General features: G+C 52.6%; 3 protein-coding genes across 7 annotated transcripts in view; all 3 read left to right on the forward strand.

Annotated features, from left to right (window-relative positions):
* Window positions 1-689: 689 nt before the first annotated feature.
* LOC114779504 (transcription initiation factor TFIID subunit 3-like) lies at window positions 690-7,518 on the forward strand. Its single transcript, XM_028967352.1, has 7 exons — window positions 690-1,037; window positions 1,691-1,933; window positions 3,045-4,876; window positions 4,968-5,050; window positions 5,422-5,659; window positions 6,278-6,384; window positions 6,942-7,518. The coding sequence occupies exons 1-7, from the start codon at window positions 872-874 to the stop codon at window positions 7,054-7,056; spliced, it is 2,784 nt and encodes a 927-aa protein (XP_028823185.1). The 5' UTR covers window positions 690-871; the 3' UTR covers window positions 7,057-7,518.
* Window positions 7,519-7,889: 371 nt separating this feature from the next.
* On the forward strand, window positions 7,890-19,142 carry LOC114779505 (CUGBP Elav-like family member 2). Of its 5 annotated transcripts, none has more exons than XM_028967356.1 (13): window positions 7,890-7,995; window positions 9,458-9,654; window positions 11,219-11,301; window positions 12,899-12,947; window positions 13,055-13,189; window positions 13,713-13,792; window positions 14,049-14,210; window positions 14,294-14,378; window positions 15,008-15,127; window positions 15,213-15,341; window positions 15,955-16,134; window positions 16,616-16,759; window positions 16,837-19,142. In XM_028967356.1, exons 2-13 carry the CDS (start codon window positions 9,477-9,479, stop codon window positions 16,962-16,964), a joined length of 1,473 nt encoding a protein of 490 aa, XP_028823189.1. In that variant the 5' UTR covers window positions 7,890-7,995; window positions 9,458-9,476; the 3' UTR covers window positions 16,965-19,142. The 5 variants fall into 5 exon arrangements, with proteins under 5 accessions (XP_028823189.1, XP_028823186.1, XP_028823188.1 ...); XM_028967353.1 differs by lacking the exon at window positions 7,890-7,995 and adding an exon at window positions 8,237-8,397; XM_028967355.1 differs by lacking the exon at window positions 7,890-7,995 and adding an exon at window positions 8,237-8,397 and having other exon boundaries at window positions 15,216-15,341.
* A 2,479-nt stretch (window positions 19,143-21,621) lies between these two features.
* LOC114779586 (probable 2-oxoglutarate dehydrogenase E1 component DHKTD1, mitochondrial) overlaps window positions 21,622-27,551 on the forward strand; it is a 134,204-nt gene continuing 128,274 nt past the window's right edge. Inside the window, exons 1-10 of the mRNA XM_028967513.1 lie at window positions 21,622-22,052; window positions 22,126-22,265; window positions 23,932-24,177; window positions 25,305-25,499; window positions 25,572-25,841; window positions 25,918-26,089; window positions 26,172-26,370; window positions 26,460-26,772; window positions 27,135-27,219; window positions 27,312-27,451. Coding sequence (XP_028823346.1) covers window positions 21,893-22,052; window positions 22,126-22,265; window positions 23,932-24,177; window positions 25,305-25,499; window positions 25,572-25,841; window positions 25,918-26,089; window positions 26,172-26,370; window positions 26,460-26,772; window positions 27,135-27,219; window positions 27,312-27,451 — 1,920 coding nt within the window. The 5' untranslated portion in view covers window positions 21,622-21,892. The remainder of the gene's footprint in view (window positions 22,053-22,125; window positions 22,266-23,931; window positions 24,178-25,304; window positions 25,500-25,571; window positions 25,842-25,917; window positions 26,090-26,171; window positions 26,371-26,459; window positions 26,773-27,134; window positions 27,220-27,311; window positions 27,452-27,551) is intronic.

Here is a 27,551-nt window from a genome sequence, read left to right on the forward strand (position 1 = left end):
TTATGCTCCAGAAAATATACATTTCTGTAATTTAATTCAGACATGTATTCTGTTAGTAATTAAAAGTATTCATTGCGCAAAAGTCCTCAGTACAAACTAATGAATACATTAAAAACATTCTGTATGTCGATACTGAATTGCCTAAATGGCTTATTGTGGAATTTCACAATATCGTGTACAATGACATGATGTGTGTGTGGAGAGAGCGACTGAGCAATACAATATTGTTCTCCATCTGCAGATTCATTAGTTCAGAGAGTTGGGAGAGACCGACACCCAGTTCAACATATTTCTGTCTGTTAAAATGTGATAAAAAATCTCTTAGTTTCATCATATTATTTAAAATTCTGACCCCGCGGTTCATTTTATATATCCGTTTTGTTTTTAAAAAGAATTTCCGGTCTAGTTCCTGGTTGTGGGCGCGTCCAAGATGGCGGATTTTGTAGTTTTTTTTTTACCCGGCGCTCTTTGGTACAGAACGTGATCGAGGTCGCATTTGACACACAGAAATTCCTGCGGCCTCGGAAGGAGGCGGACTGCGTCCCAACACCGAAAGCGGGCACATTCACAGCCCGCCATTTCAAAGGGCCGTACACTACATCCCAGCATGCACTTCGAGCTGGTGAAGAGGTGGCCCGTATCTGGCAACCCGGTGGGCGTGTCCAGACGCTCCGCCCTCCGCGCAGGTCAGATCGCGTCTCCCAGCGTGGGCTTGTCGGGGTAAACAAGATGGCGCGCCTGGCGAGAGCGTGTGCGAATCCGTTCTTATAGACGCCTGAAGTGCGGCGCGGCGCGGCGCTTTCATGAGCCCAGGACCGAGCCTCAGCACCTGGACTGCGTGGCCCGAGAGCCGCCCGGAGCCGCCGGCGAGATGTGCGAGAGCTACGCCCGCTCGCTGCTGCGTGTGTCGGTGGCGCAGATCTGCCAGGCCCTGGGCTGGGACGCGGTGCAGCTCACGGCCGCCGACCTGCTCTCGGACGTCCTCCACCGCTACATCCAGCAGCTGGCGCGGGGCTGCCGCCGCTACTCCGAGCTGTGTGAGTAGCCGCGCTTCGGCCGCGGTGCAACTTTTTCTTCGAGACTCGTATTCCCGTCCGACGTCAACAAGGGGGAGTGTTCATCCGCGCTGGCCAGCAGCTGATTGGCGGCGTGCGGCCGTCCGTCAGTCGGCTTCACAGGACCGAAAAACGGACTTTTATTATTATCATCTTTTTCATGTCGCTCTTCTTGGTCCCCCAATACTGTATCCGTGCAGAATTACAGCCACTTTGAGACTTCAGCAGGACTGTGTCTTTAATTGCTAATGAGGAGGAGAGAAGTGACGTCATCAACACCATTCACCAACCACAATGTTTGGTGCAGTCGAGCCGCCCTTCCCCCTTATGACGACATAAAGGGCCAAATTCCAGCTCTGAACGGCGAAGCATGATGGCCAAAGCACTCTTTACACCTGTCGCCATTTCTTAAATAATCTCACATGGTGACATTTAACCACCTCGTAACGTGCAAATTACAATTGAGATTTTAGAATTTTTTTTCTGTATATTAATGTAACTGGTTTATTTTTGCTGGGCAATAATTCATTTGTGTTCAGCTTCGGTTGATGCATCAGAAGATTTTTTTTTATCTGATGCTCCAGTCCCAGCGTCTGTAGGATTTACAAGCTGATTTTTTTCATTTGTGCCTGCAGATGGACGGACGGACCCCATGCTGGACGACGTGGGACAGGCTTTCAGGCTTCTGGGGGTGAACCTTGCCGAGCTGGAGGACTATGTTCACAATTTGGAGCCTGTGGGCTTTGCCCATCAAACTCCACTTTTCCCGGTCAGCAAGAACAACATGCTGCAGTTCCCGCAGCCGGGGACGCGGGACACGGAGGAAAGGATGGAGCACATTCCGGACTACATGCCTCCTTTAGTTTCATTGCAGGAGGGTAAGTTTGGCTCTGCACCTTCACTGGTCTCATGATTCAGCGATTCGTCGCGATGCATCCCATCCATTTTTCTACTTTACTTCACATTACGTTTGCACATTCATCAGTGAGATGAGTTGAGTCCTCGTTCACGTCTGGACCAGACATTTTTCAACTAATAAACGGCGTCAAATTCTGCCGAAATCAAGTCAATTTAATTTTTAATGCACTTTACATTTACGGCATTTACCAGACGTCCTTATCCAGAGCGTCTTACAATCAATAGTTACAGGGACAGTCCCCCCCTGGAGACACTCCGGGTTAAGTGTCCTGCTCAGGGACACGATGGTAGTAAGTGAGGTTTGAACCCGGGTCTTCTTGTGTGTTACCCGCTACGCTACTACCACCCAGTTTAATAGCAGTTCCACTGCAGCAAAGTTCCGTACAAACATAAAAGGACGTACAAATATACACAAGAAGTACAAAGTAAAACACACGGAGAGTAACAAGAGAACAGATGAGTTTTAATCCGTGATGTAAAAGCAGAGGTTGTAGGAGCAGCAAATTGCGTTCAAGAGGATGTTCATTTTGAGGTGGAGCTCCTCGCTTCAGGCCGACATTTACACCTCGCACTGCACCTGGTATACTCCGAGCCTCCAGTACTGCTCGCCTGGTCCCTCCATCTCTGAAGGTAAAAGGAAGACGCTCATCTAGACTCTTCTCCGTCTTGGCCCCTCGGTGGTGGAATGAACTTCCAGCTCAGTCACTGAGCACCTTCACACGGCAGCTCAACACCTTCCTCTTTAGAGAAGATTTAGATGAACTTGTAACCTTCTTCTTGTCTGACTTCTGTATAGAAACTAGAACAGAGTGAATAAAAAGATTGTATTCATAGTTGGGGGTCCTAGTGAACCAGAACTGACCACTTCATCCATTGTAAGTTGCTCTGGATAAATAACTCTGTAATGGCGTAAATGGGAATGTAAATAAACACTCACGTTCAGCTCTGCATCGATGCAGAATCAGTTATCAGATTAAATTAAACCTCTAGTAAGTGGCGTGTGAAGAGTTCTGGGTTTGTGGTGTCCTGGTTTGGTCTTCATCTGTCTTCCTGCGTGTGTGTGTTCTGTAGAAGAAGAGGAGGAGGAAGTCCTCGCAGACATGGGAACATCGGCGGAAGCCATGCAGGTCCCGCTGGATGAGGAGGACGAGGAGGAGGAGGAATTGGAAGATGAGGAGGGCGTGAATGATGAGAACCACCCCATGAAGCGGCCCATGAGCAGCCCGGACGCCAGCACGGGAATGATGCCCAGCGCCAAGAGACCACGGTTCCATTCCAGCTTCAGCCCGGAATGGTCCGGAGAGCCACGGGAGCCCCTGAGCTCCCTGAACCCCCAGCGGGTGCCGTCGTCCATGATGGACAGCATTGGGTTCTTCGCGTCGTCCCCTGAGGCCCCCGTAGGACAGAATGCCGGCTTCAGACCCCTGCCGGTGACGCCCAGGCTTCCTGAACATAAAGCTTCGAGCGCTCAAGACAGAAAACCAAAAGTGTCTTCGCCAGGCAGACAAAGGACGAAGTCTCCCAAGGGAGCCAGCGGGGGACCCCTGCCTGGAAGCCCCATATGCTCCCCGAAAGCGTTGCAGAAAGAGAAGAAGAAGTCGCCGGGCCGAGCGAAGAGTCCCAAGAGCCCGAAGAGCCCCAAGCCCGGCCTGGTGAAGATGGGCCACATCCCCGGGAAGAGCGAGCCCCTGCCGAGGACGCCCCTGGCCACCCTGAGCGAGCGCATGGGGAAGGAGAACGTCCACGTCAGGCAGCAGGGCCTGGACCCCGACAAGCAGCCGGCGGAAGCCCACCTGAGAAAGGCCGAGCCCCCCGACAACACCATCGACGACTCCATCGACGCGGTGATCGCCAAGGCGTGTGCCCAGCGCGAGCCCGACCCCTTCGCCTACACCTCGGCGTCCGAGTCCGAGAGCGACGGCTTCTCCAGCCCCCGGCGGCTCACCATCATGGAGCCGGCCACGCCCAAGTCCACGCTGGCAGCCACCAACAGCCACGACAGAGACACCTCCACGCCCTTCTCCATGAACGCCGGGAACACGTGGAGCCTGGACGACTCCATTAAGGAAGTAATAAGAAAGGTGAACCAGGGGGGTCCTCCTGAGACGCAGCCCAACACGTCGTACCTGTCCTCCCCGTCCGCCTCGCCGCCCACCCCTGAGCCCCTCATCAAGGTGTTCGAGGAGAAGAACAAGATGGTGGCATCTGCCGACGTGAAGAAGAAGCTCAAGAAGGAGCTCAAAAGCAAACTGAAGAAGAAGGAGAAGCCAAAAGAGAAGGAGAAGGACCGGGACAAGGGCAAAATGAAGGAGAAGAACCGCGATAAAAACAGGGATAAGGACTTCACCAAAGACGGCAAGATGCCGTGGAAAGACTTTGCGGTTAATGACGAAGACTTGAGAGACCACATCAGGATACGGGAGTTTGGACCCCCAGAGGCGTCCCTGAAATCCAAATCCAAAGACGGCGTGGACGGGGCCTCCAGAAAGGAGAAGGACAAGCACAAAGACAAGAAGAAGGACAAGGAGAAGAGCAGGAAGGACAAGGAGAAGCGAGACAAGGGCAAGGAGCGTGGAAAAGAGGAGCGGAAGATCTCTGCAGCCCTGACTCCGTTCGCCCTCGCTCCGGACATTCCCGCGCCGCTCCTCGGCCCGGCCGCCGTCTTCCGCATGTCCTCCATGTTGCCACCGCTCCCACCCATCCTGCCAGACAAGGACGTCAAGAGCAAGGAGAAGGACAAGAAGAAGGACAAGAAGGACAAGAAGAAGAAGAAAGAGAAGGAGAGGGACCGGATGAAGGAGAAGGACAGGGAGAAGGAAGAGAAGAGGAAGGAGAAGGAGAGGGAGAAGGAGAAGCGGGAGAAAGAGAAGGAGAAGGAGCGGGAACGACTCAGGCTGGAGAAGGTGAGCTGGTTCCTCCACGTTCTGTCTTCACTCTGGAACAGAAGTCCTTCTGTAATCTCACCACCTGCTGCTGCTTCTTCTTCTTCTACAGATGAGGTTGGAGCCGCCAGTTGCTCTTCCATCTCCGGTCATTCCCAGGTTGACGCTCCGGGTGGGCGCAGGCCAAGACAAAATGTGAGTGGTGGGTGGGTCCAAGTCGTCCTCCGACAGGGGCGGAGTTTGATCCGGGCGCGCCGTTTGGTCTGTACAGTAGCTATGACGACGGGACGAACGCCACGGGGCGAAAATAGCCGAGAATTAGTTTTCAGCCTCGACAGTTGAACTCTGACCTCTGCGGGTTGTAACGCGCCGGTATGCTGTAGGTCTGCCGGGTTTTGTAGAAACGCGATTCCTCCAGACCTCCTGAAATAATGAGGAATAGTTATAAAATAGTAACGCCGTTAACACGGAGCATTTGGTTCAACAACTATTTTTTGTCCCATTTTGAATCTGTATTCATCTCCTCTGTGTGTGTGTGTGTGTGTGTGTGTGTTTGTGTGTTTTAGTGTCATTAGTAAGGTTGTGCCTAATGCAGACGCGCCCAAGACCCCGATTTCCAAACCGCCACCGCCTTGCGCCCCCCTCCTGCCCCCGGTGATTCCGCACCTGACAAGCCCCGCCCCCCTGCCGCCGCCTGCTGCCCCCCCTGCCCCGGCCCCGCCCCCTGCTCCCGTGCTGGCGCTGGGCAGCTCGGTGAAGACGCCGGTCCGCAGCGTGGTGACTGAGACGGTCAGCACATACGTGGTGAGTCCTTCCGACTCCTCGCTTTTCAAAAAGTTTATAGCTGCAAATAAAAATAAGCAGCATTATCATAATCTGCCCGAAATCCATGTCTGGGTGGTAGTAGCCTAGCGGGTACCGCATTCGCCTATGGACCAGAAGACCCAGGTTCAAACCCCACTTACTACCATCGTGTCCCTGAGCAGGACACTTAACCCTGAGTGTCTCCAGGGGGGGACTGTCCCTGTAACTACTGACTGTAAGTCGCTCTGGATAAGGGCGTCTGGTAAATAATGTAAATGTAAAAATGTAAAGGTCTGCTGGAAGGGTTTCCATGGATCCTTCATTTTTTTATTTTCTAAAATTAGGGCCTTAAAATATCATTGAAAATGTCCAGTAATCCGTAAATCCAGAGTTTAAAGCTGACCCAATATATCAAGGTCTTAAATCTGCAGAAACCCCGCCTTTTCACACAAAATGTAATAAATATACATTATTTAAAATCCCAATATATAATACGTGTGCGAGTTATTTCTCGACTTACCTTCCCTCTCCGGCCAACATTTACACTCATGTTCTCTCGTCAGGTGTTTTTATTAATCTAGCAAATTAAAAATTGTTCATCATTATCTGTCCCCGTAGATTCGTGATGAATGGGGCAACAAGATCTGGATCTGCCCCGGATGCAACAAGGCTGACGATGGCAGTCCGATGATCGGATGTGACGACTGTGACGACTGGTACCACTGGTAAGGGTACTGTCGGTCTCTGCAGAACGTACGAGAACTTACGTGACCGGAACGTACATGCTGGTCATAACTATAACGATGAATAAAACTAGACTAAAATGTCTCTTCTCTGTCGTTGGCGAAAACGATTATTTCCTCTCGTTATTATTATTCTGCAGTATTTCTGTTTCCTGTTTCTCGATTGCTGTTCCCACATTATTCATGTTTCAGAACGCTGGTGGTGGGTTATAGATATCTGGTCCGACATCAGACGTCTTGTAGAAAAGAAAACCGAATGTGCGGCGAGAAACTCGACCGCTGGAGTCTATAATGTAATAATGAGAACCTTGTTTTAACTTTAGTTTGACTAAAAGAAAATGTTCTACTCAGTACTTGAACGATATCGACTGAATTAAATGGAATTTCATTAGTAAAAATGGTCAAAATAGGACAATTCTGACTTAAACAAGACTACAACAAAACTTGATGAGTGTGGACGTGAAGGCCGGCCGGCGTTTTGCGTGGTGAATTTCGGCAGGTTCTCCCCCAGTAACCTCTCTCCTCTGTTCCGTCCCCAGGACGTGTGTGGGCTTGACGGCCGCTCCGCCCGAGGACGTCCAGTGGTTCTGCGTCAAGTGCGCCGTTAAGAAAAAGGACAAAAAAAGCAAGAAACGGAAAAACAAAGCGCACTGAAAACGGAAGAGCTGTGGAAGCGCCGGGGAATTTCTGGAAGCTCTGCTGGCGGTGTGGAAGGTCCTCTGTTAATATTCTGGCGGTTTTCACAGTATGAACAGTTGCATGTACATAGACACTCCTGCATTCGTGTGTACAGACGTGTAAATACGGGCTTCCACACCAAGTCGGGGGAAAAAAAAAAAAAAAAACTCCCTTTCCAGCCGTTTATTATTATGATTTTTTTTTTTTTTTTAACCCAGTTCATTTTCTGTAATTAGTGTAGATTTTTAAAAAATATAAAAGTTTGTATTTTTATTTTTCTTCACTCAGAATGTCACTAAATTCTGCAATAGTTGTGCTTTCAGCATATTTTATTTGCCCGGTTTTCTTGAAATTAAAGGCCAAAAGTCTCTTTTATGGTTTCAGGAATGTTTGTATTGTTCTTTAAAAGGATTTTTATATATATATATGTGGCTTCTTTATTCATTGTCTTCCTCATTATTCCCCAGTGAGTTTTTTTACACAAGTTACGTTTTAACAATCAAGGGAAAAGAGAAGACTGGAGTCTCACAAATGAAATGTCGGGTTATTTTATTGATAAAGTGAATTAAAGTCGAATGAAGGTGAACAACACGCCACCTGCTGGAGACGCGGTCTCTCCGCTCACGTTATTGTAAGAATAATTCGCCCTTATTCTTGTACATTTTACATTTATACAGTCAGTAGTTACAGGGACAGTCCCCCCTGGAGACACTCAGGGTAAAGTGTCTTGCTCAGGGACGCGATGGTAGTAAGTGGGTTCGAACCCGGGTCTTCTGGCCCACTAGGCAGCTTCTAGCACCCCTCAGGTTCGTGGACGAACCCGGGTCTTTATTCGCTTCGCTCCTCCTTGGTCCGGGTCGGGCGACGGTAAAGTGGATTATCGGCGTTACCCGCTGGAAACCGGATTAGCGGCCGGTGAGTGTGAACAGCAGCGGATTAGAGGAGCGACGCCTGCGCGGTTCCCGGTCGAGGCGGTGAACACGACGCGGTTACTCGCCACGTAAGAAATGGTTTTTTGAAAATACGTTCTACCCCGCCGGTGGAGGCGGAACCGGACACATTTACACGCCGCTCCTTCCGCTCCACTCTGCCGGTCGATATAACGCGTCTTTAACGAGTCGTGACGCCCCGCCCCGTTACGCCCCGCCCCGCCCCGCCCCGCCCGCGGAGCGGCTCTTCTTCGCGGGAAGCGACGGTCGGGGCTCCAGCGACAACAATGCGAGTCGGGAGCGGAGCGCCAGACCAGCGGCTCCCTTCCCCCGGCCGCCGCCTCGCCTTCATCCCGCCCGGAGCGGAGCGGAGCGGCAGCAGCAGCGTGTGAGTCCGCCGCGTTTCAGGCTTTTACTCCCGCCGCCGCCGCGAAGTTCGGGTTTCAGGCCGCAGCCGCCCTGCAACGTGCTGCCGCACATGGAGGCCGAGAACACGCGTGTTGTCCGGCGGAGCGGGTTCCGGCGGAGCGGGGTCCTGGGCCGAGCGGGGTCCGGCGGAGCGGGGTCCTGGGCCGAGCGGGGTCCGGCGGAGCGGGGTCCTGGGCCGAGAAGGACGCGTGTTCTCCGGCCGAGCGGGGTCCAGTGTGGTCCAAGCCGAGGAGACGCGTGTTGTGGGGCGGAGCGGGGTCCTGGGCCGAGCGGGGTCCGGCCGAGCGGGGTCCAGCGGAGCGGGGTCCTGGGCCGAGCGGGGTCCGGCGGGTTTCCTAGCCGAGAAGGACGCGTGTTCACTGGCCGAGCGGGGTCCGGGCCGAGAAGGACGCGTGTTCTCCGGCCGAGCGGGGTCCGGGCCGTGAGGTCCCGGAGCGTTTCGGGGTTTTAATTTCTGTGGGGACTAAAACCTCCATTGATCTCGAGTTATTACCGCCGAGCTCCCTTCTCTTGCTGAAGAAACCACGTGATGTGTGCAGAGAAGCTTCTTCTCCATCTGTGGACGGGAGTCGGGCCTCCAGCAGCATCTCTGTATGTCGACATTATTACCGCTTTCACAGTTTTAATCAGGTCTCGTCCTGACCCAGACGGTACCAGGACTTCTGATGGAGCTACTGCCGGCTCCGGGTTTGATGGGTCATGTCCGCGGCGAAATCCCGCTGACCGATGGTTCGCATCGTCTGGGCCGGGATGAGTTCTGGTTCTGAGGTGCGTTTCAGTGGACGGTCCGGACGCCCGGGTCTCTCGGCGCGGTCCCGTAGTTTTTAGTCGTGATTTGGGCCCGCGGTATAATTAGAAGCGGATCAGGTAAAATTCTATTCTTGATGTTGATTTACAGCCTAATAAATCAGACCCCTCTTCAGTTACGGGGCGCAGCGAGCGCCTCTCCGGCTATTTCTGTTGCGGGGGGTCGGAGTTCGCGGCGCGTTTTAAACTCCCCCGACCCCCCTGTTCCGCAGCAGCAGCGACGGCGGCATAATGAACGGGTCCTTGGAGCACCTGGACCAGCCCGACCCGGACACCATCAAGATGTTCGTGGGCCAGATCCCGCGCTCCTGGACGGAGATGGAGGTGAAGGAGCTGTTCGAGCCGTACGGCGCCATCCACCAAATCAACATCCTCCGCGACCGGACCCTCAACCCGCCCCAGAGCAAAGGTAGGTCTTCTCCTGGGTCCGTCTGGGGACCTTCCCGGACGGGATGATCGGCCTGATCAGTGAATCTCTTTCATCCCCCCGCCGGAGCGATAAACACGCCGCATCTCGCGCGACGTGTCCCGCCGGCCAATTAGAACGCGAGGGACCCTCCGCACGGGGTTCCTCCTGGATTTCGGGGGACAGACGCGGAGTCCCGGTCTGGGAGGAGCTTGTTGTATAGTTAATTTTTTTTACAGCATTTACCAGACGTCCTTATCCAGAGCGACTTACAACCAGTAGTTACAGGGACAGTCCCCCCTGGAGACACTCAGGGTTAAGTGTCTTGCTCAGGGACACAATGGTAGTAAGTGGAGTTTGATCCTGGGTCTTCTGGTTCACAGGCGAGTGTGGTACCCCGCTAGGCCACCACCACCCCAGTTGTCCGGTCTCTGTCCTCACATTTGTGTCGTATTCATTTCAAGGATGGACGCGTCCATCTGATCCCGTCAAGGCCAGCGTCCTTCCTCCGGTGTAGAAGGACTTTAAATCAGGCAGGTCTGATCTGATAACCTTGTTTTTTGGGAATCTTGTCCCCCCGGTTTCAAGGACCAGTCCTACCTGAAAAGGACGCTGAAAGTGATGTGACTGTGCGACACTGCAGCACAGCACACGGTGACGCGGTGAAACGTGTCCTCTGTATTTAACCATCACCCTTGGCGAGCAGTGGGCACCATGACACGCGCCCGGGGAGCAGCGTGTGGGGACGGGACCTTCATCAAGGGGACGTCGGTGGCACCTGGCTTTTCTTATTTATTGGAGGTGTATTTTAGAAGAAAAATACCAGGCCTGGCACGCCAGTGGTGCTCTAGCGGTGAAGGAAGCGGCCCCGTGATAGGTAGGTCGCCGGTTCGAATCCCGAGCCGCCATGGTGCCACTGAGGTGCCGTCCCCACCCGCTGCTCCCCGGGCGGCGGTCACGGTGTTTGTTTCTGAGTAGAAGGGACGGTGGTTAATAAATCTAATTCTCTCTGACCCGCCGCGAACGCGGTAAACGCCGCGCTGGTTCTCGTATTCGTCTCCGAGACGAGGAAGGAAGGCGAATTTGCAACTCTGTGAACGCTTCAGCAGCTCTTCCCGCCGCCGGCGGCGCAACGCGGCGCTATGTAGGTCAGGGCCGCTGCAGTGCTCCACTTCCAGCGCGCAACTGACAGGCAGACAGAGTCCCAGTGGCACTTGGCTGGGACACGACGGTGAGCGCTCGGCCTCAAACGAGGAAAAACAATGTCCGCTATATTCATTTATGATGTATATCAATGCAGAATTTAACACTAGAAATCAACAAGATCATGCAATACGACAAATATGCTGTTTACACTTTGATGTGTGTCTGTGGTGCTTTGTTTTTAACGTGGAACCGTGGTTTGCATCCTTTTAGCAGCGTTTCCCCCAGTACTGGCAGCCTGTGGCTGTAGAGGCTGTGATGGATTATTTCGCTGATCCGTTGCATTGCATTTTTAATATGATCAGTGCATTTAGCCATAAATATTAAATCAAATTTTCCATTGTTCCCTCTTTCCCATCTATAGGTTGCTGTTTTATTACCTTTTATACCAGAAAAGCTGCTCTGGACGCCCAGAACGCACTGCACAACATCAAAACGTTAAGTGGGGTAAGGAACTGTGTGTGTGTGTGTGTGTGTGTGTGTATAGTCCTCTTCTCTCAGGAGATCCCACCATGCACAGAGCAGCCTGTACACTCTGTATAGGGAAGCAAATTTTTTTTTTTTTTTTTTTTTGTAAAATTTTCCCACCAGCCCTTCGTACAACGCACTCATACAATGGGAATTAAATTATTTATCATCTCTGCTGCATAATTTACATTTATTTTCGTGCTTAATCTGAAAATGGGGAAGTGAAGATGTAAGGGGTGCTTTGTGAAGAATACTCTGCATAATTTTCAGTTGGCATGTGGATATGAATGTATGTGCATAACATTAGCCCGGTTTATCTCCTTCAACATAAGGAATCATATCTTCCCAGTTTGAGGGGGGTGTTTCATGAGTTCTGGAATTAAAGCGCCTGATAACCTGCATGTTGGTGTTGGTAGTGGGCGTGGTCACGTTCACTGGGAATTAAAGCGCCTGATAACCTGCATGTTGGTGTTGGTAGTGGGCGTGGTCACGTTAACAAGGAATTAAAGCGCCTGATAACCTGCATGTTTGTGTTGGTTGTGGGCGTGGTCACGTTAACAAGGAATTAAAGCGCCTGATAACCTGCATGTTGGTGTTGGTAGTGGGCGTGGTCACGTTCACTAGGAATTAAAGCGCCTGATAACCTGCATGTTGGTGTTGGTAGTGGGCGTGGTCACGTTCACTGGGAATTAAAGCGCCTGATAACCTGCATGTTGGTGTTGGTAGTGGGCGTGGTCACGTTCACTAGGAATTAAAGCGCCTGATAACCTGCATGTTGGTGTTGGTAGTGGGCGTGGTCACGTTCACTAGGAATTAAAGCGTCTGATAACCTGCATGTATGTGTTGGTAGTGGGCGTGGTCACGTTCACTAGGAATTAAAGCGCCTGATAACCTGCATGTATGTGTTGGTAGTGGGCGTGGTCACGTTCACTAGGAATTAAAGCGTCTGATAACCTGCATGTATGTGTTGGTAGTGGGCGTGGTCACGTTAACAAGGAATTAAAGCGTCTGATAACCTGCATGTATGTGTTGGTAGTGGGCGTGGTCACGTTCACTAGGAATTAAAGCGCCTGATAACCTGCATGTATGTGTTGGTAGTGGGCGTGGTCACGTTCACTAGGAATTAAAGCGCCTGATAACCTGCATGTATGTGTTGGTAGTGGGCGTGGTCACGTTAACAAGGAATTAAAGCGTCTGATAACCTGCATGTATGTGTTGGTAGTGGGCGTGGTCACGTTCACTAGGAATTAAAGCGCCTGATAACCTGCATGTATGTGTTGGTAGTCGCTGTTCTCCACGTTTCTTGGCTTTATTTGAATGCAGCTTTTGTGTTCCGGACTGGTGACCAACCCTCCTGCTGGGAGACCATCTGTCCGTCAGGCTGTTTTTCGTTTCGGGGCGCGTACAATGCCAGGTTCTGATCTGACACGGTGTTGAATATGTGGAGAAGATGCAGCACACCGACACCAGAGAAGCTGGACTGGCACGAGCGTCCCGGAGTGCGCGTACATGAAGGTGGTGGTGGTGGAGGAACCGCTTCGTTGTAATGGCTGAACGTTCTTTATTTCTCCCACAGATGCATCATCCCATCCAAATGAAGCCTGCCGACAGCGAAAAAACATTCGGTGAGTTGTGGCCGCGAACGCAATTACGGCTCGATCGGCGCCGGGAAGAGCGCGGCGCCCTCCGGAGGAGATAAGCGAGAGGGTTTGTGTTGGTGTGTGTCGCGCAGCTGTGGAAGACCGGAAGCTCTTCATCGGCATGGTGTCCAAGAAGTACTCGGAGAACGAGGTGCGCATGATGTTCTCGCCGTTCGGCCCGATAGAAGAGTGCAGAATTCTGCGCGGACCCGAGGGCACGAGCAAAGGTAGGCGCCCCGCCCGTCCACTGCGCATGTCGTTAATAACCTGTACTTAACTATGAACTACTGGCTTCAGTTCAGAGCCCGGTTTTCTGTAGTTCCCACCGGTTGTAGATAAATGTTCCCCTGTTATTCTGCAAGGACTCTTGTCCGTCCGTCCCCCGAACAGTCTCCTGTCCCCAGTAGGTCCCCGTTACGTCGTTGATGTTTAAACGTCGTTCTGCTGTCGGTTGTGAGTGTTGTGCACGCCGTTGTAACCTGTAGTACGTACTCCGTGCCACCAGGGGTCAGTAGTCTAGGCCGCAAACAAAGTTCCGTTATTAAAAAGAGACGTTTCTGCCTTAACGGGGACAGCGGTGTGTCTTCGCTCTTGTGCTTTTCGATGCCATTTCTCTGTTCTCTGTTTATGTGTTATGTTCATGATGACTTGTGAAAACCTTTGTGTTTTTTTTTTTTTGTTTTTTGTCTCGTCTTTGTTCTCCCCGTCCCGCCCCCTCCTCCTCCTGTTGTCCCCTCCCCGTCCCTACAGGCTGTGCATTTGTTACGTTTTCTACCAGAGCCATGGCACAGAATGCAATCAAAACCATGCATCATTCACAGACCATGGAGGTACTGTACCCATCAGCCCTTCTTCTGCCCCCCCTGCATTCAGACTGTGGTTCCTCCCGCCCCGCCCCGCCCCGCCCCGCCCGGCCGGGCCATTCTCCTCCCACCTCCTCGCTGTTCCTCGTAACGTGCTGTCGCGCCTCCCCGTGTCCCCTTTTTCTGTGTCGTACGGAATGTCCCTCTGCTTGTGTGTCCGTCTGGTCGTGACGTTCCGCGCCCGGCGTGATTAAACGGACTCGGGCGGTTTTGTGTCCCGCAGGGCTGCTCCTCCCCCATGGTGGTGAAGTTCGCCGACACGCAGCGGGAGAAGGAGCAGCGGCGCGTCCAGCAGCAGTTCTCCCAGCAGATGCAGCAGCTGAACAGCGCCTCCTCCTGGGGGAACCTGTCCGGCCTGGGTGGCCTGGCCCCGCAGTACCTGGCCGTAAGACCCCGTCACGCCGCGCGTTTCCCGGTGGCGGAGAGGACGGAGGATGACTCTCTCTCTCTCTCTCTCTCTCCCCCCAGTTGCTCCAGCAGGCGGCCTCCTCCTCCTCATCCTCCTCTTCCTCCAGTAATCTCGGCTCCTTCGCCGGAATTCAGCAGCTCGGTGGTGAGCCGCCCGGGTTTTATTTTGGTCGCTGTGTGACCGGCGGATATCGGTTCCCCTCGGTGTGTAAACGAGCCGCGCGTTGGGCCCGGCCGCCGTGCCACCGCGTTAGGCGGGATCATGTGACACGCTGCGCGTTTATAGCCTGCGTTTAAACATGGCGCAGAACTTGCGTATAGATGCGGACGTTTGTATTGAGGCAGTGGTGGCCTAGCGGTTAAGGAAGCGGCCCCGTGATCAGAAGGTTGCCGGTTCGAATCCCGATCCGCCACGGTGCCACTGAGCAAAGCACCGTCCCCACACACTGCTCCCCGGGCGCCTGTCATGGTGCCCACTGCTCACTCAGGGTGACGGGATAAATGCAGAGGACAAATTTCACTGTGTGCACCGTGTGCTGTGAAGTGACAATCACTTCACTTTATCTTTATTGATCGTGACACGTGTGTAGCGGTTCTAACAGATAAAACGTTGCAGGTGGTCACTAAGTTCACTGCATTCGTCTTCAAGAGAAACAGGAAGTGGCAGAAGATGAACTTTGATGTTTTTACGAAGAGAGTTGTGAAAGGGGAGGAGCCTGTTGCGTAGGCGGGCCAGCAGTTAACATCCTCTCTTTTTGTGCCCGTCCCTCCGAGGGATGAACGCCCTCCAGCTGCAGAACCTCGCCACGCTGGCGGCCGCCGCCACCCAGACCTCCGCCAGCCCCTCCAGCGCCGCGACCAGCAGTGCGGCGCTCAGCGCTCTGGTCAGCCAAGGTACGGAGGCGTTTCAAAGACTCCCCGTGGCGGCGGGCGTGGCCCTTCATCTCCCTCTCTCTCTCTCTCGCTCCTCCGCCGTCAGCAGGAGCAGTGAGCAGCTCGGGTGTGGGAGGAGCCATGAGTTCTCTGGCCTCGTTGGGGGGCCTGCAGGGTCTCGCCGGGTCTTCCGTCAGCCTCAACAACCTGAACACGCTTCCAGCCAACGTGAACGGTGAGCGCGTTCATCTCAGAATCGACCGTTCTGTCCCCGCGGACGCCTTCCGAGCAGGACACTTAACCCTGAGTGTCTCCAGTGGGGGACTGTCCCTGTAACTACTGGGTGGTAGTAGCATAGTGGGTAACACACTCGCCTGTGAACCAGAAGACCCAGGTTCCAACCCCACTTACTACCATCTTGTCCCTGAGCAGGACACTTAACCCTGAGTGTCTCCAGTGGGGGACTGTCTTTGTAACTGCTGGGTGGTAGTAGCATAGTGGGTAACACACTCGCCTGTGAACCAGAAGACCCAGGTTCCAACCCCACTTACTACCATCGTGTCCCTGTACAGGACACTTAACCCTGAGTGTCCCCAGGGGTAACATAATGTGTTACACATAGTTTATGTTTTATGTTACCAAGACATAAAAGTGTAATATTTGGTTATGTTTGCAATATTTGCATATTGGCTCATTGTATATTTGCAATACTGTGGTCAGTATCAGTCACTGCATGTCATACCGTGTATGACCGTGTACGTGACAAACAAAAACAGAATTTGACTGTCCCTGTAACTGTAAGTCGCTCTGGTTCAGGGCGCCTGGTAAATGTGTCCCGCTCTGCGCAGGTATCGGCGCGCTGAACGGCGGACTGGCCGCCACCGGACTGACCAACGGGTCTGCGGCGAGTACGATGGACGCCCTGACGCAGGCCTACTCGGGGATCCAGCAGTACACCGCCTCCGCCCTGCCGTCCCTCTACAACCAGACGCTGCTGCAGCAGGGCGCGGCCGGCAGTCAGAAGGAAGGTGGGCGGGCTCACTATTCGATTCGATTACGATTAGCAGTGCCTCGATATTGATGCATCGCGATGCATCCCAGCCATTTTCTACATGGTCGCTCTCACCTTTAAATGCACACGGCACTATGTTGTGGGCGGAGTTAATCGTCTGCCCCGGTCCTGATGCAGATCGACATGTCCACCAAGCAGAGGAACCGAGGTCCTCGTATTATTTCATTTTGTATTACATAAAAGCAGTAATATTTGGTACGTGTGATGTCCAAATTGCTCCTACCCGGAGTGGCGCTGTTCCCAGATCAGGCTGATCATGATATTATTGATTATGTTCTGCACTGCATCGATGCAGAATCGTCCACGTCTGCATCTCGATGCATCGATTATAAGATTAATTTACACCCCTAGTGGGCGGGGGGACGGTCCCGCGGACCTCTCGCAGCCCCGCCACACGCGCGCCACTCACGCTCTGCTCTCCGCCCCGCCCCGCCCAGGTCCTGAAGGTGCCAACCTCTTCATCTACCACCTGCCGCAGGAGTTCGGGGACCAGGACATCCTGCAGATGTTCATGCCTTTCGGGAACGTGGTCTCTGCCAAAGTCTTCATCGACAAACAGACCAATCTCAGCAAATGCTTCGGTAAGAACGGGCCACTCCGGCGAGTGAATGTTCCTAATATAAAGGAGCGTTTTTGAGGGCTGTTTCTTGTCCGTCAGGTTTCGTCAGCTACGACAATCCGGTGTCGGCGCAGGCTGCCATCCAGTCCATGAACGGCTTCCAGATCGGGATGAAGAGACTGAAGGTGCAGCTGAAGCGCTCCAAGAATGACAGTAAACCCTACTGACGCCGCTGCGGGCGGGGCCGGGGCGTGGCAGCCCTTCGCCGGGAGGGGATCGATTTACCTCTTTATTTGTGAAAAGTTTGTGGGGTTTTTTTTGGTTTTCCTTTGCTTTTTATTTGACTTGTTTTAATGGGTTATATCCACTGGACGGGGGGTCGGGATCAGATTATTTATGGTTAATTATTGAAGGTTGATGGTAGTGTACGATGTTTTTTTTTGTTTGTTTGTTTCCCTTCTAAACTGCATGTGCCATGTTGTGTACAGTCGTGTTCATATGAAGCCTCGTCGTGAGCACGTTCGCCTACGCCCCCGCCACAACCCTGCCGAGAGCCGTGCGAAATGGACTTTAATTTCTACCAATATAATACGTATTTTTATACACGAATGGACGTCCTCCAACTGTCTTTCCTTTACACGTCGGTTTAGTTCTTTTTTGCTTTGATCCAACAGCATGGCCGCCCCCCCCCCACCTCATTTACCATGTTAACGGATGCATGCATGGCTTTTTTACTTGTTTTTTTTTTGAGCTTTAAACCTTTGTTGGGAGATCGACCATCATGTTCTGTTCTTACGTTCTCATCCCTGTTAGCCCAGTGCTTTTTGTGTCTGTGTTTCTGTGCTATAAAGTCTGTTCTGACGTACTCGTGGTTCTGTGTGGTTCTGTCTCGACGTCTCTCACCCGCCCGTCTCCCCTCCTTCCCTCAGAAACCTCCACGCCATCGCTAATCCGGCTCTTCATGGCCGCCGCCATCATCCAGGCTTTCTTTTCTTCCTTTTTTTAAGTGTGCATGTCAGTTTATTTTCTCAATAGGCTGGTTTAAACTATATATGTGTGTGTGTGTTTGTGGGTTCATTGTTCAGTCATTAGAGTAGGACTAAAATTGGGGACAATGCTTTGGTGTTTCACCTTAAAATCATAGTAAACTTGAAAGTTGGATACAGGGAGTTGCACCCAGTTGTGCTGCCAAATGCCACGAGCAATACTGTAGACTGCGGCGTGAGCAGAGTCCCCTTTTCCACCTACAGTAGGACTTTTCTAGAGACAATCTGTGGTTTAATTGCACATTAGATTAATCTCTATTTTTACTATTGAGCTGAGTGAGTGAGTGAGTGAATGCTGTTTGTGGGTCCCGGTGGTTTCAACTCTTCACTGTCTGTGTAAACTTTTTTTATTTTTGTTTTTCTTCTGTAAAAATGCATTTTACATTTGACACGAACATGCCTGTGCAGGTTTTTATGACGTTTGTATGAAATATTTAATTGGGGTTTTGCATGCAGGTGGATTTTTATGGTCTTAATGTCTATTATTTTTAACACGCCGAGTCTCCCGTCCCGTCCTGAGACCAGGAGCTGGGACCTCAGAGATAAAGAAGAGCGCACTCGGTATTCCATTTACACGTAGAGCATGTTCCGGTCTTCTGTTCGTGCACAGGAGCGCCGCACATTTTATTTAAGTAATAATGACGTGCGGCGCCCCCTTCCCCCACACGTGGCACCACAACGCCGACTCAGGGTCGTTTTCTGGTTAAAATACCGGCCGTTTGGGGGGAAAGAGGTGGTGATTTAGTTCTTGTTTTTCTCTTGCTGGGACCACACAGACAACTGCACAAAATGAGGACTCATCTGGTTGACCTTTTGCTAGTAAACCAGTTCAGACGTGTAATAAACTCTCCAGTCTCAATTTTAAAGATTTGTCATGTCGATTTTGATTTGGGTATTCTGTCGAATTTCAAATGTTTCCTCCCCCGCCTTCGACGGATTTTGATACGTTTTCTGACGTCCGAACCAAATGCATTTTGTTACTGTTGGAATGACGACTTCACCGTAAAATGTAAAACTTTGGACTTTCTATTCGTGCATTTTGTACTGGTGGATCACTTTTATACGAACTATTAAAGAAACCTCAGTATTACGGGGACGCGAGTCTGGCCTGGACAGTTCTGCTCCGAGTTTGGCTTCTTCTTCTTCTTCTTGCACCCTTGAAATGTGTCTGTTCTCGTGACGCGGGCGAGTGGGCGGGGCTTCCAGCTGCGGTAAGTTCAGACTCGCTCTGGAATCTGTCCTCTGTTCTCCTGCTGTCTTTTCCTCCCATTCTCTCCGCTGTAAGTCGGCTCGGTTTTTTTGGTGTTGTGGAAGTGTCTCTCTTGCCCTTGTGTGCCCGATTAAAGCGTTTCCCCAGCGCTCCATGTTCCTGTCGTGTCTGTTCTGTGTTCTGTCGTCTTGCGTCCTCAGATGTGTCCCGTGTTTCTTCTTATTTCACCAGCGAATGACCACAGCATGTGGATGTTGAAACTCATTCATGTTCTTTTCCATTCGGGTTATTTAAAATAAAATAAATGTAACCAGAATGACTAGAAAGATTCGTACGTTTTATAAAATCTGTACTCTATTCAGTGGGAATTCTGGACAAGTCTGTGCTGTTACGAGCTGCGTTTGGGGGTTCGCCTCTCACTGCATCACACACTCACTTTCCTGTTACTCAGGGTCTGTGGTGGGACGGTGGGGCACGCACTCATGCACCCCGACAATTCACAATCACAGACTCGCCTGGTGGGAGGAAACTGGAGAACCTGGAGGAAACCAACTTGGGGAGATAATCTACCAGTGCCTTGTTTAGAGCTCAGTTTCATTTCCCCCCCCCCGTTTTAACACACGAGATTGAATGTGTACTTGTGTATTTTTGTATGAAGTGATTGTGAAGCACAGCACACAGTGAAACATGTCCTCTGGATTTTAACATCACATTTACAGCATATATCAGATGCCCTTATCCAGAGCGACTTGCAATCAATAGTTACTGGGACAGTCCCCCCTGGAGACACTCAGGGTTAAGTGTCTTGCTCAGGGGCACAATGGTAGTAAGTGGGATTTGAACCTGGGTCTTCTGGTTCATAGTGTGTTAGCCACTAGGCTACTACCACCCTACCAACCCTTGGTGAGCAGTGTTCAGCCATGACAGGCACCCGGGGAGCAGTGTGTGGAGACGGCACCTTCATCAAGGGGACCTCAGTGGCACCTTAGCGAGTCGGGATTCTGATCACAGGTCCGCTCCTTACCTGCTAGGCCACCGGCGCCTCATTATTTTACTGGAATAAAATATTCTAACGTCCATGTGTCAGCTGGTTTTCCATCGTAGGCCGTTGTTCTCTGAGGCCAAGCAGCAGACGAACATGAAACCAAAAAAAACATCAAGGCCCCGCTGCTCTTCAGATCAGGGACCTCCCCTGGTCCCTGCCGTGTGGTGTCCGGATGCCGGCCTCGCCGTGTCCTGCCATTCTGGCCTCAGAGATCCGCCGTGTATTCATTCATTAATCATCTCCGCGGGCTTCCTCTGCCCCAATCGACACCTCGAAACGGATTCTTCATCTGACCGGAGGCCAAGGTTTCCTGTAAGACCTTTAATAGCTGAGCTTTAAATGAACAGCAGCGGTTTGATATTATATTTAATAGATGACAGTGTTCTGCCTTACTGGAGGTATAAACCACATCAGCATGAGTCTTCATATAAAACCTTTTTTTTTTCTAATTAAACTTTTTATTGGGTTTTATACATTAAAGAACAAACATATCAACACAAAAGTAAGTGAGGTAGAAATAAAATAAGATCAATAAAAATGATAATAAGATTGGTTATTTTAAGAAAATAAGCAATTGCACATACAAGATGCCAAAATTACAAATTACAATTTATACTGTCATGGCATGTATAGATATACACTACAAAAGTCTGGACACACCTTCTCATTCAACGTGTTTTCTTTATCTTCATGACCATTTACGTTGGTAGATTCTCACTGAAGGCATCAGAACTATGAATGAACACATGTGGAGTTCTGTACTTAACATAAAGTGGAGACCTGACCTCCACAGTCACTGGACCTGAACCCAATCCAGATGGTTTGGGATGAGCTGGACCAACAAGTGCTAAACACCTCTGGGAACTCCTTCAAGACTGTTGGAGAAGCATTTCAGGTGACGACCTCTTGAAGCTCATCGAGAGAATGGCAAGAGTGTGCAAAGCAGTAACCAGAGCAAAGAAACTAGAATATAAAACATGTTTTCACTTATTTCACCTTTTTTTGTTAAGTACAGAACTCCACATGTGTTCATTCATAGTTTTGATGCCTTCAGTGAGAATCTACCAACGTAAATGGTCATGAAGATAAAGAAAACATGTTGAATGAGAAGGTGTCCAGACTTCTGGTCTGTACTGTATATATGTATTGTATTTTGTGTGTGTGTGTGTGTGTATATATATATATATTGTATGAATATGTAAGTATTGTAAGTATTATATTGTACCGCTGTCAGACTCTATAACAAAGACCTAACAGCTGACCACACACACACAGACAAACAAACAAACACACTTTGGTACATTTTGTTAAATTGTAAATAGTTTAAATTGTAAATTTGTAGATATATACAGATACATGTTTATCTTATTTTTTGTGATGCTATTACCTTCTGCTTCTATCACTTTCTGCCGTGACAATTGCAATTTCCCACTTGTGGGACTAATAAAGGTTGATCTTATCTTATATGTATGTATTATATATATTGTTTTTGACCCAGGGGCAGATACTGCACGTCGTTAAGTTGACTGGCAGGGTCGCAGTGTCGCCGTCACGCCGGCCACCTGTCGGGTGCCACTGTTCTGACGGTCCGGGCTGCTGCATGTGACGCGTTCATTAGTTCCGCTGGCCGGTACCGGAAAGGAAATAAACGTTTTATTCGCCTGACGAACCCTGTCCCGTTTCTGGTGTGAATTCTGGTGTGAATTGCGGCGTGCTTTTCCAAAGCGGGGCGGGGACACGTGTCCCCCTGTCCTGCAGGTCGAGGGCTGATCCGGTTTGGACCAATCGCGTTGCTGCGGGCGGCCGCCGCCCCGTCCTGTTCCCGCCGGGCATGGAGCACTGATCCAGACCGACATGTCCGCGCTCATGGTGGCCCAGAAGGTCCGCGCCTTGTCGCGACGCGGCCTCGCCGCCCTGTACCACACCGAGAGGGGCGTTTACGGCTACAGACCCCGACAGGGCGACCCCACGGCCCGAGGAGCCCTGGAGGAACCGGGCGCTTCTCTCAACCGAGGTGGGTGGACGACGCGACACGTCCCGCCTCCGGAGTAACCGGCGAGTAACCGGCGCGGTGTTTCTCCACGCAGATCACGGCCTGGCGCGGCTGGTGGAGGCGTATCGCGCCCACGGACACAAGGCGGCCAGAATCAACCCGCTGCGGCCCGACGCGCCGGCCGTGGACCACGTGGCCGAGATCACGTGTGTGGCGGGGTCACTGGGGGGGGCGGTTCGACACGAGCGGTAGGGAGTCTTCATCCTCCTCATCCTCCTCCTCATCCCCCTCCTCCTCATCATCCTCATCTTCATCCTCCTCATCCCCCCCTCTTCCTCCTCATCTTCCTCATCCTCCTCCCCATCCTCCTCCCTCCTCCTCATCCCCCTCCTCCTCATCATCCTCATCTTCATCCTCCTCATCCCCCTCTTCCTCCTCATCTTCCTCATCCTCCTCCCCATCCTCCTCCTCCTCCTCATCATCCTCCTCCCTCCTCCTCATCCCCCTCCTCCTCATCATCCTCATCTCATCCCCCTCTTCCTCCTCATCTCCTCATCCTCCTCCCCATCCTCCTCCGTCCTCCTCATCCCCCTCCTCCTCATCATCCTCATCTTCATCCTCCTCATCCCCCTCTTCCTCCTCATCTTCCTCATCCTCCTCCCCATCCTCCTCCCTCCTCCTCTTCCCCCTCCTCCTCCTCATCCTCCCCATCCTCCTCCTTCCTCCTCATCCCCCTCCTCCTCCATCATCCTCATCTTCATCCTCCTCCATCCCCTCTTCCTCCTCATTCCCCCTCCTCATCCTCCTCCATCCTCCTCCCTCCTCCTCATCCCCCCTCCTCCTCATCATCCTCATCTTCATCCTCCTCATCCCCCTCCTTCCTCCTCATCTTCCTCATCCTCCTCCCCATCCTCCTCCCTCCTCCTCTTCCCCCTCCTCCTCCTCAATCCTCCCCATCCCTCCTCCTTCCTCCTCATCCCCCTCCTTCCTCCCCATCCTCCTCCCTCCCTCCTCATCCCCTCCCCTCATCTCCTCATCTTCATCCTCTCCTCATCCCCCTCTTCCTCCTCCATCTTCCTCATCCCCTCCCCATCCTCCTCCCTCCTGTCCTCTTCCCCCTCCTCCTCCTCAATCCTCCTCACCTCCTCCTCCATTCCTCCTCATCCCCCTCCTCATCCTCCCCATCCTCCTCCCTCCTCCTCATCCCCCTCTTCCTCCTCATCTTCCTCATCCTCCTCCCCATCCAAATTCAAATTTTATTTGTCACATACACAGTCATACACGGTATGATGTGCAGTGAAATGCTTTCTGCAACTGCTACAGACTACAGTATTGCAAATGTTGCAAGTAAACAGTGAACCAATATGCAAATATTGCAAACATAACCAAGTATTACACTTTTACGTCTTTAACATAAAATATGTGTAACTGGTAGGGTGAAGGTGTGCAAATGAGTTACAGTTTTTACAATGTTTAAAGAAAGAAGAAAGAGCCATAAAAGAGCCCTCCTCATCCTCATCTTCATCTTCCTCATCCCCCTCCTCCTCCTATAATAACCTGCACTCATCTCACAGTTCCCTAAAAGTTTCTGTCCAGTGTAAGCAACGTTCATGACGCAGCAATAAACATCACGTTCGAGCTTCAGACGCCTTTTTCTTACGAAATGATTCGAATTCAGACGGAGCTGATCAAGAACTTCCATTCGATATGAAGATGGACACGAGAAGAAGGAAATTCTGCAATAAACGCTTTAACTAAATCAATATTTCATCAACGTTTGGCATTTTAAAAATGGTGTTGGTGAAGCCCGTACGGGTTTCACGTGGTGCGTAGACGTTGTTACGCCGCGTACGGTCACCATGTCCGGATCAGGAGATCCGCCATTTCCTGCTGGTTCCAGCCTGGTTCACGGATTTCTGTTTTACGGGATTCAGGCCTGCGGCACTTCGGCAGATCGGAGGCGTCCCTGGAGGACGTGGTCCATTATCTGGACCGCGTCTACTGCGGCGGGATCTCGGTGGAGACGGTCCAGCTGCAGACGCCGCAGGAGAGGGAGTGGCTGGCCGAGCGCTTCGAGGAGCTGAAGGACGAGACGTTCTGTCCCGAGGAGCGCCGGCGTCTCGCCCGGCTCATGCTGGAGTCTCAGGTGGGGACACGTCCCGCGAGTCCGAAAACGTCCCACACGTCCAAAAACATCCCGCACGTGCAAAACATCCCACATGACCCACACGTCCCACACGTCCAAAAACATCCCACACGACCCACACGTCCAAAAACATCCCGCACTTCCAAAAACGTCCCACACGACCCACATGTCCAAAAACGTCCCACGCGTTCTTCCATGTGTCCCGCACGTACAACACGTCCCACACACGTCCCACACGTCCAAAAACATCCCGCACGTGCAAAACATCCCACATGACCCACACATCCCACACGTCCAAAAACATCCCACACGACCCACACGTCCAAAAACATCCCGCACTTCCAAAAACGTCCCACACGACCCACATGTCCAAAAACGTCCCACACTTCCAAAAACGACCCACATGTCCAAAAACGTCCCACACTTCCAAAAACGTCCCACACGACCCACATGTCCAAAAACGTCCCACGCGTTCTTCCACGTGTCACACTTGACCCGCACGTCCAACACGACCCACACACGTCCAACACGTCCCACACACGTCCAACACGTCCCACACATGTCCCACACATGTCCCACACAAGACCCACACAAGACCCGCACATCCAAAAACTTCCCACGCGTTCTTCCATGTGTCCCGCGCGACCCACACGTACAACACGTCCCACACACGTCCCACACACGACCCGCACGTCCAAAAACATCCCGCACGTGCGAAACATCCCACATGACCCACACGTCCCACACTTCCAAAAACGTCCCACACGACCCACATGTCCAAAAACGTCCCACGCGTTCTTCCACGTGTCACACTTGACCCGCACGTCCAACACAACCCACACACATTTACATTTACAGCATCTGGTTCATAGGCGAGTGTGTTACCCACTAGGCTACTACCACCCCACACGTCCAACACGACCCACACACGACCCACACACGACCCACACAAGATCCGCACATCCAAAAACGTCCCACGCGTTCTTCCATGTGTACCGCGCGACCCGCACGTCCCACACACGTCCCACACACGTCCCACACACGTCCCACACACGACCCGCACGTCCAACACGTCCCACACACTTCCGACTTCACCGCCAGTAACGCGCCGCTCTGTGACGTTTCAGGAATTCGACCACTTCTTGGCCACCAAGTTCGCCACCGTGAAGCGTTATGGGGGCGAGGGAGCAGAGAGCATGATGGGATTTTTCCACGAGCTCTTCCGGCTGGCGTCATACAGCGGCGTGACGGACGTGATCGTGGGCATGCCGCACCGCGGCCGTCTCAACCTGCTGACCGGACTGCTGCGCTTTCCCCCAGAGGTCAGCACCTGAAGGTCAAAGGTCAGGCACGTGGACTCTGCGGCGTCTCACGTTCTCTTCCCTCCGTCTCAGCTCATGTTCCGCAAGATGCGCGGCCTCAGCGAGTTCCCGGAGGACTCCCCCGCCATCGGGGACGTCCTGTCCCACCTCACGTCGTCGGTGGACCTGGACTTCGGGGCCGGTCGCCCGCTGCACGTGACGATGCTGCCCAACCCGTCCCACCTGGAGGCCATTAACCCCGTCGCCATGGGCAAGACGCGCGGCCGGCAGCAGGTCGAGCGGGACGGAGACTACTCGACCGAGGGCAGCGCCCGGCCCGGGGACAAGGTCCTGTGTGTCCAGGTACAGCTCGCGTGGAGCGTTCTGCTCAGACGCGGCGGTCCAGCTCGTGTTCTGATCTTCTGTGGATCTTCGGCAGGTCCATGGCGACGCCTCCTTCTCGGGCCAAGGAATCGTCCCGGAGACCTTCACCCTGTCCTACCTGCCGCACTTCAGGGTTGGTGGCAGCGTCCACCTCATCGTCAACAACCAGGTCGGATATACGACGCCTTCGGAGAGGGGACGCTCGTCCCTGTACTGCAGCGACGTTGGTGAGACGCCGTCCGATCGGCTGCGGTTCGAGAACTGCTGTCTTGTGCCTTTGTAGGACTTCCTGTCTCTCTGCCGTCTCAGGAAAGATGGTGGGCTGCGCCGTGGTGCACGTGAACGGGGACGAGGCCGAGGACGTCCTGCGCGCAACTCGGCTGGCGGTGGAGTACCAGCGCCGCTTCCGGAAGGACGTGATCGTGGACCTCCTCTGCTACCGTCAGTGGGGACACAACGAGCTGGACGAACCGTCCTTCACCAACCCGGCCATGTACAAGATCATACGGTGAGCGGACCGCCTCGGAGGTCCAAAAACACGCCGCTGGCACGGGACCGTCCACACTTATCTGGGGAAATTTGCCGCTGTGACCGCAGCTCCAGGACGAGCGTCCCCGACTCCTACGCCGAGCGGCTGGCGTCCGAGGGCCTGATGACGGACGAGGAGCGGGCGCGGATCAAATCCGGCTACTACGGCGCGCTCGGCGACAAGCTGACCAACGCGACCCTGTACCGCCCCCCGCCCGCCAACCTGCGGGGACGCTGGGACCACCTGGCGCAGCCGCAGCCCCGCATCACCACCTGGGACACCGGGCTGCCTGCGCCGCTGCTGCAGTTCGTCGGCGCTAAGTCGGTGGACGTTCCGGAGGACGTTACCATGCACGCCCATCTGAGGAAGACGCACGTGCAGGTTCGTCCCCATCGAACACCAGGAATGTCCAGTGATGGGACATTAACTTGCGCCCGTTCACTGTGTGCAAAAGACGGGTGGTAGTAGCCTAGCGGGTAACACTCTCGCGTATGAACCAGAAGACCCAGGTTCAAACCCCACTTACTACCATCGTGTCCCTGAACAAGACACTTAACCTTCTCCAGGGGGGGACTGTCCCTGTAAATACTGATTGTAAGTTGCTCTGGATAAGGACGTCTGGTAAATGCTGTAAAATGTAAGTTAATGTCCAATTACTGTTGTGGCTCCGCCCGCTCGCTCCAGGTACCCCACCAGGTTACTACCACCCCCACCCCGGTGTGAAATGTGATTTCTTCTCGCAGGGCAGAATACAGAAGCTGCAAGAGGGAACGAAGCTGGACTGGTCCACAGCTGAGGCCTTGGCGTTCGGCTCTCTCCTCTGTCAGGGTAGGGCCGCGTCCTGGTGTCCTCCTCCACACGACGGATGTTCTGAATGTTCCCCTAGTCAGGTTACAGAATGTTGGCTCTGACGTCTTCAGGGTTCAACGTCCGCATCAGCGGGCAGGACGTGGGGCGGGGCACCTTCAGCCAGAGACACGCCATGGTGGTGTGTCAAGAGTCCAACGACATGTACGTCCCCCTCAACCACATGGACGCCGAGCAGAAGGGCTTTCTGGAGGCGAGTGTTCTGTGGTTGGTGCGCGGATTAAAATACCATCGTTCACGTCTAATGTGTGTGTGTGTGCGTGTGTTTTGTGTGTGTGTATGTGTTGTGTGTG

Source organism: Denticeps clupeoides, unplaced genomic scaffold (assembly GCF_900700375.1).
Source record: "Denticeps clupeoides unplaced genomic scaffold, fDenClu1.1, whole genome shotgun sequence".
NCBI lineage: Eukaryota > Metazoa > Chordata > Actinopteri > Clupeiformes > Denticipitidae > Denticeps > Denticeps clupeoides.